We start from the raw sequence: 20,976 nt of genomic DNA on the forward strand, positions 1-20,976 counted from the left end.
CATATCTTCAGATAACATACATGTATATAAATCACAATAATTTTAGTGTGCCAAAGACAGCACAGAAGTTAACTGCCATTTTCAACAACCGATTCTTCAGATGAAAATTGTTTTAAACATCACACACTAGATACATTTGTAGGAGCAGTAAACCCTTTCAGCGTTGTTGTAGATGTTAAACGTAATGACTCCAGAGTTAGATGAGATGTCATACAGAATACAAATTCACTTGTGAAATCCATGTCTTTTATTTTCAACTGTTCACTCAATATTTATCTTTATTTAAATAATGTCACCACCGATCCAAGTATTCAACAATTTACACAATCTTTCATTTTTGCACATGTGCATAATCATAATATATATACTTATATATCATTTAACAATAGTTAAGATTTCACTACATACATGAATGAACATTACACTAAAAACAATTTTGTTATGGTAAATAAATAAAAAAAGCCTGAAATAGTTTCATTACATGTACGTAAGTTCTTATATTACAATTATCACACTCACGATGATTTGCACAAATGGATTTACACACATGGAAACTAGGGTTTGTTCCAGTCATCAGTTCGTATCTACAGCTATCAGAGATCAGTCAAAAGCTCACTCCAATGTGGATGACAACTTGAGCAAGAAAGGGAATTATTGATATAAAGAATATATACATTGTCTTGTGATCACAATAGTAAGACATCGTGTGTTCACTTGTGACACAGGTACACAATGGCCAGTACAAACTGTTGTTAAACAATTTAAGCTGGACCCAGATTCTTAAGAATTTTGTTTTTTGTTTTTTGTTTTGTTTAAAGGAAAGCATTTCAGAGTTTAAAGAGAGCTCCTCCACTGTTTTCCTTTTAAATGCAATCCTATAGAAACTTTTAAGTTAAGGAATTTCCTTAGGTTACCCTGGTAGGTAATACCTGATGAAAATGCTGCCTGGTCTCTCCCTCTTCCCCCCCATTTTTTTTTTAAATTCCAAAGCAGATCAGAAATTTTTTTTCACCAAAATTGTCAATTATAGAGTTGATTTCTCCTTCTTAAATGTTTTGAAATGATCAAAACAATTTGATTAATATCAGGTGGTTATATTCTGTAGATTTTTATAGCATTCATTCAAACTGACTGGCAACTACAATATTTTACAGAAATATGATTAATAACAAGATCTCATATACTCCTTTCCTATATACAATGAAACCTCGACTCTTGATACAGTATCACTTTGCATATTAAATCCGTCATCTGTTTTTCAGTCTACACCTGTAGTTGACCTTCACTGTCCAACAGATCCAACTCTTTCTCCACACAGAAATGTACAGACAGGTCTATCTGTGGCAAATATCCCCTCAACATGAATAAAAGAATCTGTCTATATTACCCCACATACTTCCTTGAGCCAGAGAAAGATTTAAACAGTTTTGTGTCTTTGTACAGAAAGGCTGACCTACATTTCCCTTTATATCTCCTTGGACCAGAGACACAGAAAGGCTGACCTACATTTCCCTTTATATCTACTTGGACCAGAGACACAAAGGCTGGCCTACATTTCCCTTTATATCTACTTGGACCAGAAACACAGAAAGGCTGGCCTACATTTCCCTTTATATCTACTTGGACCAGAGACACAGAAAGGCTGGCCTACATTTCCTGGTATATCTCCTTGGACCAGAGACACAGAAAGGCTGGCCTACATTTCCTGGTATATCTCCTTGGACCAAAATCACAGAACTGATCAATACTCTAAAGACTATCAATATTTAAAACGTTGTCCCCATATTTTCTCTCAAATTGTTTAATGTTTAATTTCTACACACTTTTCTGGTAATAACATTGTTATGATTGATGGCTTTCCTGTTGTGTAGAGATGCGGGTAAAATAATCAATCATCCCCATGTGACTCTGATTGAGAAATCTAAACAAAACTACATTTTATTTCTTTCCCTCGACCTAGTTGTCTGCTCTTTTAATGGTTTAAGATTTATCTGGCTTGCCCTAGGGCTGAGAAAAGTTACATGTGCTAACAAGCTTTGATGATATCTCAAGTGATGCTGATATTGATTGTAAGTGTTTAAATACAAATGATGTATTAAGAATTTTTTTTAAACTTTTTTTTTGCACCGTAAAATCAAACCAAAATATCAAGTTGTATCTAATGTACAACTGATGTATCCATGCTGATTCTCAACAGTGAATTATTCCAAATTTTGACTGTCGGACATAAAATCTCAATCCTCAGGACTGTAAGATAAAATTCCAATCCTGTGGGTTGACCTTTGTATCTATCTAGCTCCTTTATATAAGATAATGATGGCATAAATCCTAAATATCATCTCTGCAGAAAATCTGAACCATATTTCACCAACACTTCACAGTCCCACACGCCTTTAACCTGCAGTTATTAGGAAATGTTTCCATCTGGCAATAAGACTGTCACAAGTGCATATTAACCATATCATAACAGGATAATGTCTTTAAGTTTTGCACATTTTGTGTTTCATAGAAGATGGTCCAAATCATTCTCTACTCTCATCTTTATCAAAATATCTACACAACAGGACAAAACTGTTTAATACTGAACAACCGTCAGAAAATGAATAGGCCAGTTCTACATTGTCCTTTATATCTCACCAACAAATACACAGGGAATAGATAGGATATATTGCCCCAATGCTTACACAAGAGAAGAAGTCATAGGGATCAGTATCGCCTATATTGACATTCACGTCAATTCAGTCATGCGGAAATTTACAGTGACAAGTTCTGTACTTTTCGATTCAGGAAAATACAGGGTTCCTCCTAATTTTGTAAGTTTGTATGAAAATAACCAGGTTCATGGCCTAAAATGGAAAGTTTGTATAGAGAAGGATTAGCCATACCAACAGAGGTAATAGATTTATACCTATAATAAGGTAAAATGGAGTTTCTGTACACCAGAGTGTATCTTTTTGACTGTCTCAGATGTCCAGGCATACAACAATTCATACTTCAGTTTCAACATTGCACAGATGGTTTGTACCTCAGCACACAGTAATGTAGTTTAACTTTTGTTCACATTTTAAGTATAATTCGCATACATATAATTTTCAAGTACTACCTTGGTAAAAATCTCACAGCCTTTGTAGTATATCTTATCACTGTAAGGAGGGATGGTTACACCTCAGACACAGCCTGGCAGACACAACTTACAGACATAACAGGCAATTGTCGGAAAATCATTTATCAATACTTGTATCCAGTCTGTAAGAAAATGGCTCTCAAAGAACAAGACCACAACTTACCATGACAAACATATGTGTCTAAATGTATTTTGATATAAAAACTATTGAATGATAAAACTGTCATTTATCCAGTTGATTCAACATATCAACTGAATCGTTTTCTGATCACCAATTTGGTCCATGGACAAATTACTGATGAAAGTTCAAAGGTCAGCTAGATAATGAGGCACTGAAGGTCAATGAAGGTAGTCTTTCAGGCTAGCAAATGCTGAGGACCCAATACCAGACTTTGACATGAGCTTCATACATTCTGTGGATTGGGCTATCACAAGTTCAAGAGGAGGCTGCTTTGGAAGGCCATTGGATTCTGAAACATCGAAACAAAGTATAAATACTTGTATATTGACAATTTTCTCTTCACTTTTCTTTGTATGATGTTAAGGATAATTGTTTCCCTAAGTTTTTACAAACTTTATATATAATCAACCAAGACCATGTATCATCATCAGAGATATATTTGTTATATCTTCATTTCACCACACTGACCCCCACTAATAGGTGTCATTATATTAGCGATACTATATGACAAATAATAAACACTACAATTTGGTCAATGGCATTGTAAACCAAATTCTGTAGTTAACCTTATAAGTGCACTATGCCCTGAATAAAACCATGTACAGAAATTCGAGGTGAAATTGAGGTGGAAAATATATCTGATTTCTTTTTTATTTACATATCTTTATGTAGCGAAAAATAATCTAGAGTCTCTGGTTAAAAGATTGAAGACTACATTGGCAGATCAGTGAGGTAGGAAACTTTTATTGTTTCACTTAGTGCACCCATTCCCTGTTTGTGAAATAGGTGGGGCATTCCCTGTTTGTGAAATAGGTGGGGCATTCCCTGTTTGTGAAATAGGTGGGGCATTCCCTTTTTGTGAAATAGGTGGGGCATTCCCTTTTTGTGAAATAGGTGGGGAATGCAGTTGTAGGGACAAGTGCGTTTATTATATCAAATACAGTAAGAATGTACTGAGTGGAAAGCTTCTATAATCTTTCATGAGCACCTTGATCAATGGCATTTGCCTCTCAACTGTGCCAGATTTTCAATTAATGTCAGGAATGCTAGCTTAATTTTATCTTTAGATTCCTCACTCCCCTCTCTACCTGATTCTCAAAAACAATCCTTTTCTGCAACTTCAGCGAGGAATAGGACAAAGAACCAGAAAGTTTAAGCCATATTTGTGTCCACTCTAAAATCAAATCCTACATATGTTTGTGTGTAAACTGTAATGATACCTAGTATAGCACTGTTGAGAGCAGCACAAACTGCTTCTCTCTGCACAGGATCCAGTTGGTACCCCATAGGACTGTTCCAGGGGTCAGAGTAGGCTAGGAGGCTGAAGGCGTCCTGAAAAATAATCAATAAAACTTCATTATAACAACACACTGTGATAATTGATAGCAAACTGTGTTTATAAAAAATTATGCGCATGATCTCTAGCAAGAAAGTTTCTCATAGACAACACACACAATCACATCAGTTTTGCAGTCCCTGTGGGTTTGGTTCACTGATATGTGGTATAAAAGAAAACATACGGATTCAAATTTCTTCGTTATAGAGGTATTTTTACAGAGTGAAAACCAAGACTGCATGTGATCACATAAAATTATGTACTTTTCAAAGTAGTCAAATGACAATCTATTGAATTTAACAAGGAAAGAACATAATATTTCTCCAAAGTTGGCAAAATTAAAACACACTGTTAGGTATATAAGGAAACTGGGGTGTTTCTGATTCTGAATTGTACTTTATTTCTTTGCACTATAAAATGATAACCGTCACCTATTTCATGTTGACACTACAAAATGATAACCGTTGCCTATTTCATATGTTGACACTTTAAAATGTTAACAGTTACCTTTTTCATATGTTGACACTATAAAATGATAACCGCTACCTATTTCATATGTTGACACATTACCTGTAATGCTTTTTTGTTGCCTTCATTTTTGCCATACTGTCGTTTTAGTTGCTGACTCATTGCCTGAAGTTCTTTACCAAATTGTAACATTTTTTCCACGGCTACCTGACTACCCCCACACAGCTGTCTTCTTCCCGACGGGCCATCTATGTCTGTGGAGGTACAACAAACATTTAGTACATCTGTTAGGAACATGATAGGCATCACATACAAAGGGACGTAACTCTAATGGAAATGAAATCCAAAATACATTACTCTAAAATATACAGCCATTCCTAAAACAACTACAGTAAACAAATTTGTTATTCATCCTTTAATAAAGTACTAGATACTTAAGTGAATTAACATCTAAAATAACATTATTTTTCAATTAATGACTGAGTGCATCATTTCTAAACAATTTAAGTCAACAAGAGGTTCCAAATACAAAATAGAATGGATAATCTGTAAATTCCTGGTATTGAAAAATTGATATAACAAACATCAACTGCAGGTAGCAAGCAACTTCAGTGTTATCATACAGCAGCTACTTATTTGAGTGCTAAAATCAAAGGTAGTTTCTGATGGCCATATTGGAATTCTGATTTGGTTTGAAATGAAAATTGATCAGGCAACTGATATTTTAAAGGAGAATATAGAAAGTTTAATGAAATAAAATCATTCCACTAAGAGCTATGACATGCAAAATTTCCTTTGTAATCTACATTAAGACATTTAATTAGTAAAATGTAAGACCTCTTCACATTTATTTTATTTTCTAAATTCATATAAATCACCTATCAATTCCAAATTATTATCCACAGCACATGTACACACAACGTGTAGAGATAAATGCTGGTGTGCAGTACAGTCAGCAAACATTTGACATTACATATTCTATTCTGTTTTTAGGAATGATGACCTTGACCTTTTTAAATTTACAAACCTTTAAAGCAAATCTACATAATAACTCAACAGTATGTTAAACTTCATGCATTTAGTTTTGAAATTCTGAGATAACTTCCATAAAGTTAAACCAATTAAAGAGTTGATGGACAGACAGATGGACACAAGTCATCATTACTGTAAGGTTCTCTAATATTGGATTCTGACAGTTAATTAAATTCTCATTCCAAAGAATTGAAAGTGTTTATCTTAGCATTCTTAATTAAAATCTATTCAGGAATTAAATAATATTCAATATCTATGTAACTACCAATATTGGATAAAATATCAAAACAGTAATCAAATCTCGCAAATTGCACAGATGAAGACAGTTATTTAGTACTTTCAGTCCTTTGTCATGAAAACTTCTTTTGGCATTTGATTTTGGCAGTGTAAATTATAGTACTAAGATCTACTAACACAAATTATAAACACATCTACATTTACATGAACCTGACATTATCAACATGCCAGGCCAATTATTGAGATAGCAGGTAATTAATCTATTGATGAACCCAATGGAATGGACCCGCTTGAAAATTTATATCAAAGTAACATGAGCTAAAATGATGAAAGTTTGTTGATGAATGGTTATGTCTAGAATTTACAGTACCTTATCTTTCCAATATCACAACATACACCTCTATGATTGACCTTGAATACTTGTGTGGTTTGTGATCCCTGTTAACTGTATATGATCACCCGTCATGTTCTTTTATAGTTTAGAAATTTATATTTCAAAATGTTTGTCCTGATTACTGTATAAAACTAAATATACATTGTGTATAAACTTTTGTTATTTTTGTGGCTGATTTGTAATCACGAAAATAAATACCACAAATATTGTATGTATTATTGTGATGTTATTATAGCATGGTCTATCCATGAAAACTTGTAGCCACAAAATAATCTAAAAGCTCTAGATCACAAAAGAAAGTGCACATGAACATTTCATGTTATACAGTATGTTTGTTGTACACTAGTACATTGACATTTGATGTATTTTTTACAGCATGTTCGCTGTACCCTGGTACATGGACATTTGATGTAATTTTTACAGTATGTTCGCTGTACACTGGTGCGTTGACATTTGATGTATTTTTTACAGCATGTTCGCTGTACCCTGGTACATGGACATTTGATGTATTTTTTACAGTATGTTCGCTGTACCCTGGTACATTGACATTTGATGTATTTTTTACAGTACTGTATACCCCTGGATCTATATACAGTTATATAACAGAGACCTTGACCTTAAGAACTCTTTTAAACCCCTACTTCATATTTTCATTTAGCAGTATATCATAATGTAAAATTTTATAAAGTTTGGCCTTCTGTAAGGGACTTATACAATGTATTTTTGACAGTTTATCCTCAGTTTTGATTTACAGTGACAGTACACTTGACTTTTGAAACTTTTTAAACCCCTATTGCACAACTAAACACGTAAAAGTGTCAAGATTCTTAAAACAGTGAAATAGCTGTTCTAATAGAAAAAATATGGGAATATATATTATTCCAAAATATTGAATTGAGTTTTAATAATAAGTTTTCACCCGTGCAACTGCACATCACAGTGTATCACCATATAAAATTTTGACTTTCTGGATTCAAGATGATCTGAAACAAGTACTAGGGCCGACGGACAGGCGGCCACAGGACATTCTGATTATGATAAGGCACCCGCATTTCTATGTGGGCCCTAATTATTGAATACAGGTTATATGTTAATAATACAATATGCCAACAAATAAGTTATGGTGGTTTTAGAGAAGACTAACCCATATCCTCCATCCTACAGTGCTCGTGATCACCACCATCACTGTTCCCATTAAGGTAGAGTCCATTGGTATTGCCATTGCTCTCCAACGTTCCATTTGTCACAACTTTGTTATTCAAGTCATGGTGATCATTCACAAGTCCATCGATCATCTCAACATCGTCACTATCATCAATCAATCTCGAGTTGGAATTGCCGTTTATTGCAATGTTTGCGGCATTCATCTCCTCCTCGGATATAGTTTTGAGATCACTGTTGGTGTTATTCATTGTCTGTGGTTGTGTTGGTTGCTGTGACGTTATGTTGGGGTGGGGCTGAGAGTTGTTTTGACCTGCACTTGCTGATCCCGACACTGAACTATGACCTTTCACCCCTATAGGTCTGTTGGGACTGCTGCCCCTTGACCCCACTGGTGTGTTCCGTTGTGAATGTGAGTTTGTGTGGTGAACAGGACTAAGGCTGGGGCTAGACCTGTTGCTGCCACTTCCATGACGTGACTTAGGGCTGCGTATTGCATTACCACGCACTTCACTGTCTGTACCATTCACCATCTCTATGAATTGTCTACACTTCAACATAAACAATAAATTTAAGTTGTGTTCTAAAAGACCTGGATACAGTTGTGTTGTGTTTTCTATAGCTTCTCCCATCCTTCCTGCTAAAACTAGCTTCTGTATTCCTGTAAAAAACAAAATTGGGTTCAAATCAATGAAGAAGTTTTCAGTTTATTTTAGTTTTTATTAATAGGAACTGAAGGAATGAAATTATTTCTTATTAATTGATCCGAAGATAAAAGAATTTAATGTCTGTCTGACTGATATACAACTTTCTCCTTCCTTGTTAAAAAAATAAACATGAAACGCACAGAATAAATGTTGGAGAATAATTACATTGTTCTTTGTTTCAGTAAACAAACAAACTTGTGACAGTGCATGGCAAACATACTTTGTCTGTTTTTCATAGAGGCAAGCTCTTCATCGAAGGATTGTCCTGTAGATTTGGCGAAGGCTTCAGCTGTAGCACAGTACCCATGATGGACCAGGTAGGTTGACACAATTCTGTGATAGGTAAATGATCAAATGTAAAATACACTTTAATTCAGATTTCATGACTTTCATATTGTGAAAGAACTATTAGGGTATTGATTTAGTCCTTAACTCTTTACGTACTCATTCAAATTTTGCGGTCACTACCTGAAGTGAATGCTGGGTAGTCCTTTGTGTATTGGAGCATATGGCCATCACATCAGACGTCGATAAAACGATCTTTTACTGTTGTGTGATGCTTAATATTAAATGAAGTTTATCGTATGGAACGAGTACTGAGTACGGAAACTCTTTTACCCAATTTTTCCTTTGAAATACAGCGAAATCACCAGGCAGAATCGCAGGAAATGACATGTTGATCGGCACATGTGTCACATGTGCAAGTAATCACGCAGCCAAAACATCGTTTTTTCCGTTGTGTAAAAATATTTTACGTATTTCTTACTTATTTTGATGATAAACGTTACTCAATTATATATAGTCTATCGTTATTTTTAACACCTCCACAATCTGGCAGAAAACGAATTAAAGTAAATTTGAGGCTGCCATTTTGTAGCTATGTAAACAACCCGGCATGAACTGGCGGAATTCTTTGAAATAGACAATCTTAACGAATGAATATGATTCTGGTATGTAAAATAATTCATCAATACAATATTTATACTGCTTATTATTTCTTAAAAACATCATTTCCAAGTCAATTCCTTCGTATGACTATGCTGAACCAGCAAGTAATATCAACATCTTTCACAATGTTTTCCGACGATTTGAGTCGTCACAAAGGATGGAAGGCATGTTAATTGCGACGTGTGTAGTCGTCATAAAGGATACAAGAGCACGTTTTTGTGACCTGTGTAGTCGTCATGAGTACGGAAAGAGTTAAAGTATACAACTCCTTGTACATTAATCTCCGCTATATCATTCTCCTTATCACATAACTGGCCCATTCTGCCATGTCACCAATAGGGTAAGACATGATAAATATGTGATGTCACGTTATTGTCTGGGTAGACGAAACGTCCCATCACAGCCAGATTTCGCCGGTCTTATACAGAAACGAAAATTGCAAGTGTTTTGCTTATATTCTCATAAATAGTAGTTATATGATAAATAGAATCTTACACTCGAGGCTATGTTATATGAAACTTGTTCAATCATTTGATATGCCACTCCCCTAAAGACTTGTGATACATAAAATTATTGAACTCACTAAAAAATTCCATATGACATAGCCACTGATGTAATAAATTATGATGTTATATCTGTATGACTGTTTGGGTGGGTGTTACTACCTCTGTATGACTGTTTGGGTTGGTGTTACTACCTCTGTATGACTGTTTGGGTTAGTGTTACTACCTCTGTATGACTGTTTGGGTTGGTGTTACTACCTCTGTATGACTGTTTGGGTGGGTGTTACTACCTCTGTATGACTGTTTGGGTTGTTGTTACTACCTCTGTATGACTGTTTGGGTGGGTGTTACTACCTCTGTATGACTGTTTGGGTGGGTGTTACTACCTCTGTATGACTGTTTGGGTGGTGTTACTACCCCTGTATGACTGTTTGGGTTGGTGTTACTACCTCTGTATGACTGTTGGGGGGGTGTTACTACCTCTGTATGACTGTTTGGGTGGGTGTTACCTACCTCTGTATGACTGTTGGGGTGGTGTTACTACCTCTGTATGACTGTTTGGGTGGGTGTTACTACCTCTGTATGACTGTTTGGGTTGGTGTTACTACCTCTGTATGACTGTTTGGTTGGTGTTACTACCTCTGTATGACTGTTTGGTTGGTGTTACTACCTCTGTATGACTGTTTGGGTTGGTGTTACTACCTCTGTATGACTGTTTGGGTTGGTGTTACTACCTCTGTATGACTGTTTGGGTGGTGTGTTACTACCTCTGTATGACTGTTTGGGTGGGTGTTACTACCTCTGTATGACTGTTTGGGTTGGTGTTACTACCTCTGTATGACTGTTTGGGTGGGTGTTACCACCTCTGTATGACTGTTTGGTTGGGTGTTACTACCTCTGTATGACTTTGGGTGGGTGTTACTACCTCTGTATGACTGTTTGGGTGGGTGTTACTACCTCTGTATGACTGTTTGGGTGGGTGTTACTACCTCTGTATGACTGTTGGGTTGGTGTTACTACCTCTGTATGACTGTTTGGGTGGGTGTTACTACCTCTGTATGACTGTTTGGGTTGGTGTTACTACCTCTGTATGACTGTTTGGGTTGGTGTTACTACCTCTGTATGACTGTTTGGGTGGGTGTTAATACCTCTGTATGACTGTTTGGGTGGGTGTTACTACCTCTGTATGACTGTTTGGGTTGGTGTTACTACCTCTGTATGACTGTTTGGGTGGGTGTTAATACCTCTGTATGACTGTTTGGGTTGGTGTTACTACCTCTGTATGACTGTTTGGGTGGGTGTTACTACCTCTGTATGACTGTTTAGGTGGGTGTTACTACCTCTGTATGACTGTTTGGGTGGGTGTTACTACCTCTGTATGACTGTTTGGGTGGGTGTTACTACCTCTGTATGACTGTTTGGGTTGGTGTTACTACCTCTGTATGACTGTTTGGGTTGGTGTTACTACCTCTGTATGACTGTTTGGGTTGGTGTTACTACCTCTGTATGACTGTTTGGGTGGGTGTTACTACCTCTGTATGACTGTTTGGGTGGGTGTTACTACCTCTGTATGACTGTTTGGGTGGGTGTTACTACCTCTGTATGACTGTTTGGGTGGGTGTTACTACCTCTGTATGACTGTTTGGGTGGGTGTTACTACCTCTGTATGACTGTTTGGGTTGGTGTTACTACCTCTGTATGACTGTTTGGGTGGGTGTTACTACCTCTGTATGACTGTTTGGGTTGGTGTTACTACCTCTGTATGACTGTTTGGGTTGGTGTTACTACCTCTGTATGACTGTTTGGGTGGGTGTTACTACCTCTGTATGACTGTTTGGTAGGGTGTTACTACCTCTGTATGACTTTGGGTGGGTGTTACTACCTCTGTATGACTGTTTGGGTTGGTGTTACTACCTCTGTATGACTGTTTGGGTGGGTGTTACTACCTCTGTATGACTGTTTGGGTTGGTGTTACTACCTCTGTATGACTGTTTGGGTGGGTGTTACTACCTCTGTATGACTGTTTGGGTGGGTGTTACTACCTCTGTATGACTGTTTGGGTGGGTGTTACTACCTCTGTATGACTGTTTGGGTGGGTGTTACTACCTCTGTATGACTGTTTGGGTGGGTGTTACTACCTCTGTATGACTGTTTGGGTGGGTGTTACTACCTCTGTAAGGCTGTTTGCCATTCTCCACGTTTATCATTCACTGGGAACCGTTCAATGGTAAGTCTTGTCTTCATGTGCCACTCCTATTAAACACAGCAATAATTACATAGCAACATCTTGTGTTGTGACTGGCATTAAATTTGATCACATTGTAGCTCATGTATAACAGATTTCAGAATAGCAAAATTTGGGAATGTTAACTTTTCTTCTTTTTTTTTTAGCAGAAAGTTGTGAAATGGACTCCTTAGGAAATTTTCTCAATAAATTAAATGTAACCTTCAAGTATCCTTTCCTATTTATTTTTTTTTTTTTATTATTATTTTTTTGATGATTTTATAATATTCTCAAATTGAGAGAAAAAAGTAACTCCCAAAATAATAACTGTGTAATATTTATAGTATGAGATAATAGATATACTGTATCATATATACCCTCATGTAGTCCTCAATGTCATAGGCAAACGGGGCTTGACCAAAGTTGGCCTCCACTACCTCCCCGGGACTTTGAAGCCCCACTGTTGGGTATAGATTTTGCTGCAACAAAAAAGAAATATAAAGTAGATTCATTACAATCAATTTAATTCAAAAATTATCCTTGAATACCTAGCCATTCATTATATAACCAAGAACAGAACTCAGAAATAAATGTTTCTATAAATATAGTTCCTTCAGTACACCTGCTTTACTGTAACAAAAACTGAATATTTACACAGGCATTGAGAGATGTCAATAATCTCCCTACTCTACAAGAGGCTGTGATAGTTAGTTGGTTAGAGTGCCAGCCATATTATCTCAGGTGAAAATCCAAGGTACATGGTTCAACGCTCCCTACCCGTGTTGATTTGTGTTTCTCAGATAGTTGTGTCTTTGGGAAAGACACTTTTTAATTGCTCTGGATGGCATGCAACGGGCCTCCCGTATGTTGTTCAGTGAGGTAGTTATCAATGACTAAAAGGATCGACACCACCTCAAAAATGACCCTGGCCATTCAAGGGGCGATAAACCAAACAAACAAACAAATCCTACTCTCCAATGATCACCAAGACCCCTACTCGTACATTAATCATAGATGTGATATACAATGTGAACAGTTACGCTGAATTATTCACAATTACAAGAACTTGGAACATTTATTTGTCAGTAACAAAGGAATACTCACTGGTAGATCTGTGAAGGCAACGCCTACAAAATGCAATAAAACTCATGTTTATATAGATTTATATGATTAGCTGTGTGAATGCATCAGTTACATAAACCTAACCAAATTTCTACATCGAATTACTGTTTATTTCAGTGAAATATTAAAGTAAACAATTGATAAACAGTGTCAACTCCTTAGCTTGTGTCCTTTGCAGAGAAACCTTCATAAATTCCAGTCTGACCTTAAAACTGTATCAGAATACCGACAATCTATAGACTGTCCTATAACAACTCACCTAGATGAACACCATTTTTGGTGTAGAAGCAGCTATTGTCAATGAGGTTCACACAGCAGCCAATCACATCGCCTGTTGTAAAGGTCGGTCCATAAGGCTGTCCAGTTCCAGAGGAACAGAAGGAATGCCCGTCATCTCCATGGTAACCATATGAGCTCTTGTCCCAGCCTGCGTAATAGTTCAACGTTACAAATAAACAAAGTTAGTTACATACAAGTCTATGATGACAACTTCAGAAATTTTTTTAATGATTGGTCTAAAATTCTAGAAATTGATAGAGTATCTTGGATAGCCTCAACTATAAAGATTACCGACCATGCACATACCATGGCCATACCAATAGAGAATTTTGAATGAAAGAAACTACCAATGAATTTATATATATTAAATAAGTAAGGTTAATTCATGATCAATGACCAAGTGTAATGATCATGATCTGGAGTATGTACTGGATAAAGAAAATACTTCCAATGTTAATGTGTTAGAGGTAAGAATTAATTCCAACCGACAAGAACCATGGCACGACAGACAAGGATATGTTACACCTAAGATGATAAAATCAATACTAAGATGATAAAATCAATACAAGTGTCAGGATGTTAATTACCAGGCAAATCAAAACATCAGATAGAAGATACAAATAGGGATAGCTTACTGGTCATTAATATGAGAATGTTCTGGTACAAGTAGGGATAGCTTATAATTACTGGTCAATATATATCATATATGGGAATGTTCTGGTACAAGTAGGGATAGCTTACTGGTCAATATATATGGGAATGTTCTGGTATAAGTAGGGATAGCTTACTGGTCAATATATACGGGAATGTTCTGGTACAAGTAGGGATAGCTTACTGGTCAATATATACGGGAATGTTCTGGTACAAGTAGGGATAGCTTACTGGTCAATATATACGGGAATGTTCTGGTACAAGTAGGGATAGCTTACTAGTCAATATATATGGGAATGTTCTGGTATAAGTAGGGATAGCTTACTAGTCAATATATATGGGAATGTTCTGGTATAAGTAGGGATAGCTTACTAGTCAATATACAGCTGCAAGTATTGATGGCTTACATGGGAATGTTCTGGTACAAGTAGGGATAATGGACTGGTCAAATCAATATACAGGTACAAACAGGAATGGTTAACTTGTCAGATCAATGATAGGTACAAGACCTATACATATATGTACCTTATAATTAGATCATGTATGAGGGATGGTTACATTACCTGGAAGTCGGTTCATATTTACACCTTGAGCAGCCAAGCCTATCCCCATGTACCTGAAAAATACAAGAAGTTAAGAAATATTTCAATCTTGTCTCTTGTTTATTCACTTTCTACCTACCAGGTATATCGGTATATTCACAGATTAAGTACAACAGAAGATGATGAGCCAACACAGGTATAAAAACATTGGGCTGTTTTTCACTTCCTGATGAAAGGGCATAGAGTCTCTTATCAGATTATCAATTATCCCACCACCTTACACACATTGGTCATGAGCCACTCCTTGTCTGGTGTACACATGTAGCTTCTCTATATTCCCTTATAAATCAATTCCTATATATGCCACTAGTACTGTTACAAACTATTTACCAGGACATTGGATCATGAAGCTCAATACTATTCAACTTTAAAGAAACCTATATTTATAACACAATCATTAAACTGGCAACAAGCCCATGCCTCATTAAAAGCCCACCAATATCTATACTGCTAAATAAGCACAACCCAGATCATCTGTCACATTTGTGTGTTGATCTGTGGGCTTATCATATTGCAGGATAAATCTATGCACTGTAGAAGCATTTCTCCATTTTTTTTAATATTAATACATGCAATATGCAATCTGTATTAAAGATGGCCATTTTCAATTTTCACTTCATAACAAGCTATAAGATAATTATGACAACTGTATAACAACTACTGGGGATACATCAATGTACATGTGCACCGCTCATATAACCACTAAAATACCTAGCAACCCTCCCCATCATAATGAGGCAGTGTTAAAAGATAGACAAGTGAAGTAACATGTAGATCTATTTATAACCACAGCTATATACAATGTACTAACACACTGGATCAACTGGCTCATAATACAATATGCATAGTTGTAGTACCATTGTTTTTTATGTATAGCTATATATAGCTAGTGCATGCAGTCTAGACACTATATATTAAATCCTTTATCATATAGATTAGGAATCAGACACTATATAATCCTTTATCATATAGATTAGGAATCAGACACTATATAATCCTTTATCATATAGATTAGGAATCAGACACTATATAATCCTTTATCATATAGATTAGGAATCAGACACTATATAATCCTTTATCATATAGATTAGGAATCAGACACTATATAATCCTTTATCATATAGATTAGGAATCAGACACTATATAATCCTTTATCATATAGATTAGGAATCAGACACTATATAATCCTTTATCATATAGATTAGGAATACTACACTATATAATCCTTTATCATATAGATTAGGAATACTACACTATATAATCCTTTATCATATAGATTAGGAATCAGACACTATATAATCCTTTATCATATAGATTAGGAATACTACACTATATAATCCTTTATCATATAGATTAGGAATACTACACTATATAATCCTTTATCATATAGATTAGGAATCAGACACTATATAATCCTGTATCATATAGATTAGGAATCAGACACTATATAATCCTGTATCATATAGATTAGGAATCAGACACTATATAATCCTGTATCATATAGATTAGGAATCAGACACTATATAAGCCTGTATCATATAGATTAGGAATACTACACTATATAATCCTGTATCATATAGATTAGGAATACTTTCCTCCTGATATATATACCATTAGTCAACAAAATCAAAGAATATTGAACAGGCAGTTGTGTATACAAGTTTAGAGGCAATGTATAGATATATTATCTAACGTACTTAAACCGGTTTTGATTTCTGTTCCTTTGCTGAAATAGTCTGTGATCCATACCATACAATGGCATAATATGATAATTGTGATCAAATTGATAACTTAACCATTTTGGTACTTATGTTTTTACTTATCAATGCCAATACATGTTGCTATATCAGGGGTTTTTCTCACTGTTATTAGGATGGGGCCTTTTGGTCTTATTTTGGGAAGAAAATTGGTGAATTGGGAAAGAGTTTTTCAGGAGTAAACTGCAAATTTTGTGAATTTGGCTTAAATATGAAATAATTCCAATTGGGAATTTGGGAATGGGGCCCATTATAACGGCCCCGAAAAACACTCAGAAAAAGCCCTGCATGGATATGATTTTCATTTCTGAATTTTTTTCTCTAGAATATTATGTATCTTCATAGATATAGATATATATACATATATGTATATTCACTTGGACTACCTATAAACATCATATATCAAGCAGCCTATTCGCGTTTTGGTCAAAATCCAGGCAAAAATGGTCCAGATCTAATGCTCATTAATCTACGTCCATGCCATGGGGCCAGTCGTCACTACTTTATTAGCATACATGGAAAGCCTATGTATACATTATCCTAGTGTTGTTGACACAGGTAAGAGTATTGTGTGCTGTCATTATAACCAGACAAAACCGAACTATATTCATGTTTATATGCATGTCCCCCAGCAAAACAAACTACAGCTGTAACAAACTGAAGTTTTAATAACAATATGCATATGATGCATTTGGATATCTCATACCATATTCATCTGACATTGTCTGGTTTATAATAATTTTAATGCATAGTAGAATTACCTAGATTCAATTCCATTCATTGTCCAGTAATGAGCCCCTTCAATTCCATTCATTGTCCAGTAATGAGCCCCATCACCTAACTTCATTACATATTTTATCTTTATGAGAGAAGTTTATCTCAAGCTTCTATATTGTGACATTTTAGACCAATTTTGATTTCCCCCAATATCCCTTCCATATATCCATACTTGTGGGCCCAAACATCACTGAGGAGGCTTGTATACTGTATGTATCATTAATAAACTCCTATCACTACCTTTTAACTGTCACAACTTGTGTTCCCATTATATAATCCTTTGAGATTGAGTCAGAGGCTATGAGTCAGAGTTAATATGTGTTGGCCTCTAGCTAGGCTAAGTTTGTAGGAACATTTAATGATGTTGTATTGTGTTTTATTAAGTGTTAATTCACAATAACCATTTACCTTATACATAGTAAGCTATATTTTCTGTTTATTTTTAAATGTTGTAGTGTATGTACCTGTAGCTGCAGTATGCGACTGTAATGATGCCGTTTCATATATATATATTACAGTAACTCAATTATCTGTGACCTTGACCTCAAATTTCCTACTACGTCCATGCCTTTCCTTAACCTTTCCTTAATGTATTGAACTACCTTCGTACCTGTTTTACCCTAGTTAAGAAAACCTTTCAGCATACACTGAAAAGCTGAATCTCCATCTCTATAAATTATCAAGATTCACTTGAAAGTTCTTGTTGTTATAAAGCATCTATTGGGAATTAATCTAACCAAATTTTGCAAAACTTGACATCTAGCAAATACTGGTAAGAATACAAATTCAGTTTCTAGATTGTTTTTTTTCCTTTGGATTAAATTGCAAAGAAAATAATCTAATGGATGTGGAGTCCAATGTTAACAGTTGTATTTATTGGTGCCTTATGTATCTAAAGCTTGGCTCCATGGCAGGAAGTGGTGGTCACGGGTTGACTGAAACTTAATGTTCACACATCTATCAAATTCATGTTAATACACCTAATACAGCTGACAGCTGGTTAAGTACATTATGCAAGTGTATATAACAATGGGCTTCCTGTTAATGAATTCACAAAACATGTGGCTGTGTTTAATTTTCTCATTGAGGACTAGTAGATTTAAATCCTGTATATCTAGTCCATCCCTCTCCCTACCACCTGTTATATTGTTAGAATCGGTGTTGTTAATTTGATTTACTAATCTGTATTTCTATTGCAGTAGCCACATCATGCATTACACTAGGTAATGCTAAAGTAATACATATCCCCTAATTATATAACAGCACCCACTGAAAATATTAAGTGACCTTGATCCAAAAACCCTGAAACTCGAACTTGTCTGACAAATTATTTCCTTTATCATTGTGTGAAGTTTGAAGTCCCTCAAGGAATGAAGTGCTGACAAACTTAAGCATAACATACACATCATACAAGACAGATGGGAGGAAACCTATCGTCTCCTCATCAGTTTCACTGTAGGGATATAAGTACACTAACAACACTGTAGTGTTGTCTATATTGTGTAAGAACCTTATTGTACACTTAGTGCCTATTGATATGTATATATAGAATTCACATGTACACACTGACTTTAACTACTTATTATACATATTAACAGTTGTCTCCCATTTTACTGTGACCTTTAGTCCCATGCCGACTGTGTCAGTATAATGGGTTGGCCATATAATGGGGGTTCAACACAACAGTCTGTATTTGTACGATAATCTGTATAATTGTGATTTATCTTTTTAACTAGACTATGGTATTAGTCAATACTGACCGGTGATCTGATTGACACCACATGACCAGGCAAAAAGCGTAAACAATGGCGATATGGGTGGGGGATCCAGGATACATCACAGAACCTTTATATTTGAAAAGGGATGACGTATGGCTATATGCAAGGTATGACAGTATTAATTGAGTTTTATATAGTATGGAAATCCTTGCCCAACAAAATTATGTTGTTATGTATGCGGAGTTGGGGGTATAACGGGGGAGGTATACCAGGGGATTACTGTACCCACATTCAGCCTCAGTGATCACACAACTATAATTATATATATAGTAGGTACTAATGTGATGCTGGCAAATGTACCTTAAACATTATTTTTTGCCTGAAACAGTATTATCAAACTCATTGAATTGACTTTCAAAGTCTGGCCAGAACTGAACCCAACATTTATATCAGATGTATCTTAATCAAGCATGAGGTGGAAATTCAACTCCCATCAACATGGTCACATATTTTCATCAGGAAGAAAGCATTACTTCCATAAAGTATGCCATTACTGCTAAGCCAAAGTTTACACTTCAAGGTCAATAATCAGCACAATTATTGACCAATGAGTTCAAAAGAAAACTTGTTTAGTAAGGTGTTATTTCGAGCTATAGATATGTGTGTATTGTAACCACATATAAATCGGCCAAGTCACAGGAACTGGAGTTTGTAAACAGTATAACAATAGCCAAGTCACAGGTACAGGATCTGGAGTTTGTAAACAGTATAACAATAGCCAAGTCACAGGTACAGGATCTGGAGATTGTAAACAGCATATATAACAATAGCCAAGTCACAGGTACAGGATCTGGTGTTTGTATACAGTATATATAACAATAGCCAAGTCACAGGTACAGGATCTGGAGTTTGTAAACTGTATAACAATAGCCAAGTCACAGGTACAGGATCTGGAGATTGTAAACAGTATAACAATAGCCAAGTCACAGGTACAGGATCTGGAGTTTGTAAACAGTATTATAACAATAGCCAAGTCACAGGTACAGGATCTGGAGTTTGTAAACAGTATAACAATAGCCAAGTCACAGGTACAGGATCTGGAGTTTGTAAACAGTATAACAATAGCCAAGTCACAGGTACAGGATCTGGAGTTTGTAAACAGTTTAACAATAGCCAAGTCACAGGTACAGGATCTGGAGTTTGTAAACAGTATAACAATAGCCAAGTCACAGGTACAGGATCTGGAGTTTGTAAACAGTATAACAATAGCCAAGTCACAGGTACAGGATCTGGAGATATATAACAACAAGAGGCCCAGGGGCCTTAACGGTCATCTGACTCTAAATTAAAAACCTTATATAATTGTAGTATGTATTCTCTGTAGCAAGTATATAGTGGCATTTTTGCCATGGTGGCCATCTTGGATTTCTGACCGACCCAATAAATAACAACACTTGGTAAGGACCATCTCAGGATCATTTCTGGTAAGTTTCAGCTCAATAGCACTGGTGGAACATGAGAAGAAGTTTAAAATGTGTTTTCAAAATGGCGGCTATGGCGGCCATCATGGATTTTGGACCGACCCGAAAAATAACAACACTTGGTCAGGACCATCTCAGGATCATTGCTGGCAAGTTTCAGCTCAATAGCACTGGTGGAACATGAGAAGAAGTTTAAAATGTGTTTTCAAAATGGCGGCTATGGCGGCCATCTTGGATTTCGGACCGACCCGAAAAATAACAGCACTTGGTCGGC

The 20,976-nt window shown here is 35.8% G+C and overlaps 1 protein-coding gene across 1 annotated transcript in view; it reads right to left on the minus strand.

Moving 5' to 3' along the window:
- Positions 1 to 232: 232 nt before the first annotated feature.
- The window catches only part of LOC117337087 (ran-binding protein 9-like), a 39,230-nt gene continuing 18,486 nt past the window's right edge, over positions 233 to 20,976 (minus strand). The window contains exons 3-12 of the mRNA XM_033897873.1: positions 14,931 to 14,983; positions 13,697 to 13,864; positions 13,420 to 13,442; positions 12,693 to 12,794; positions 12,262 to 12,344; positions 8,861 to 8,973; positions 7,917 to 8,594; positions 5,212 to 5,363; positions 4,526 to 4,637; positions 233 to 3,594 (exon numbers count right to left, since the gene is read on the minus strand). Of these exons, the coding sequence (XP_033753764.1) occupies positions 3,464 to 3,594; positions 4,526 to 4,637; positions 5,212 to 5,363; positions 7,917 to 8,594; positions 8,861 to 8,973; positions 12,262 to 12,344; positions 12,693 to 12,794; positions 13,420 to 13,442; positions 13,697 to 13,864; positions 14,931 to 14,983 (1,615 nt within the window). The 3' untranslated portion in view covers positions 233 to 3,463. The remainder of the gene's footprint in view (positions 3,595 to 4,525; positions 4,638 to 5,211; positions 5,364 to 7,916; positions 8,595 to 8,860; positions 8,974 to 12,261; positions 12,345 to 12,692; positions 12,795 to 13,419; positions 13,443 to 13,696; positions 13,865 to 14,930; positions 14,984 to 20,976) is intronic.

The sequence above is a fragment of the Pecten maximus genome, chromosome 11 (assembly GCF_902652985.1).
Source record: "Pecten maximus chromosome 11, xPecMax1.1, whole genome shotgun sequence".
Lineage (NCBI taxonomy): Eukaryota > Metazoa > Mollusca > Bivalvia > Pectinida > Pectinidae > Pecten > Pecten maximus.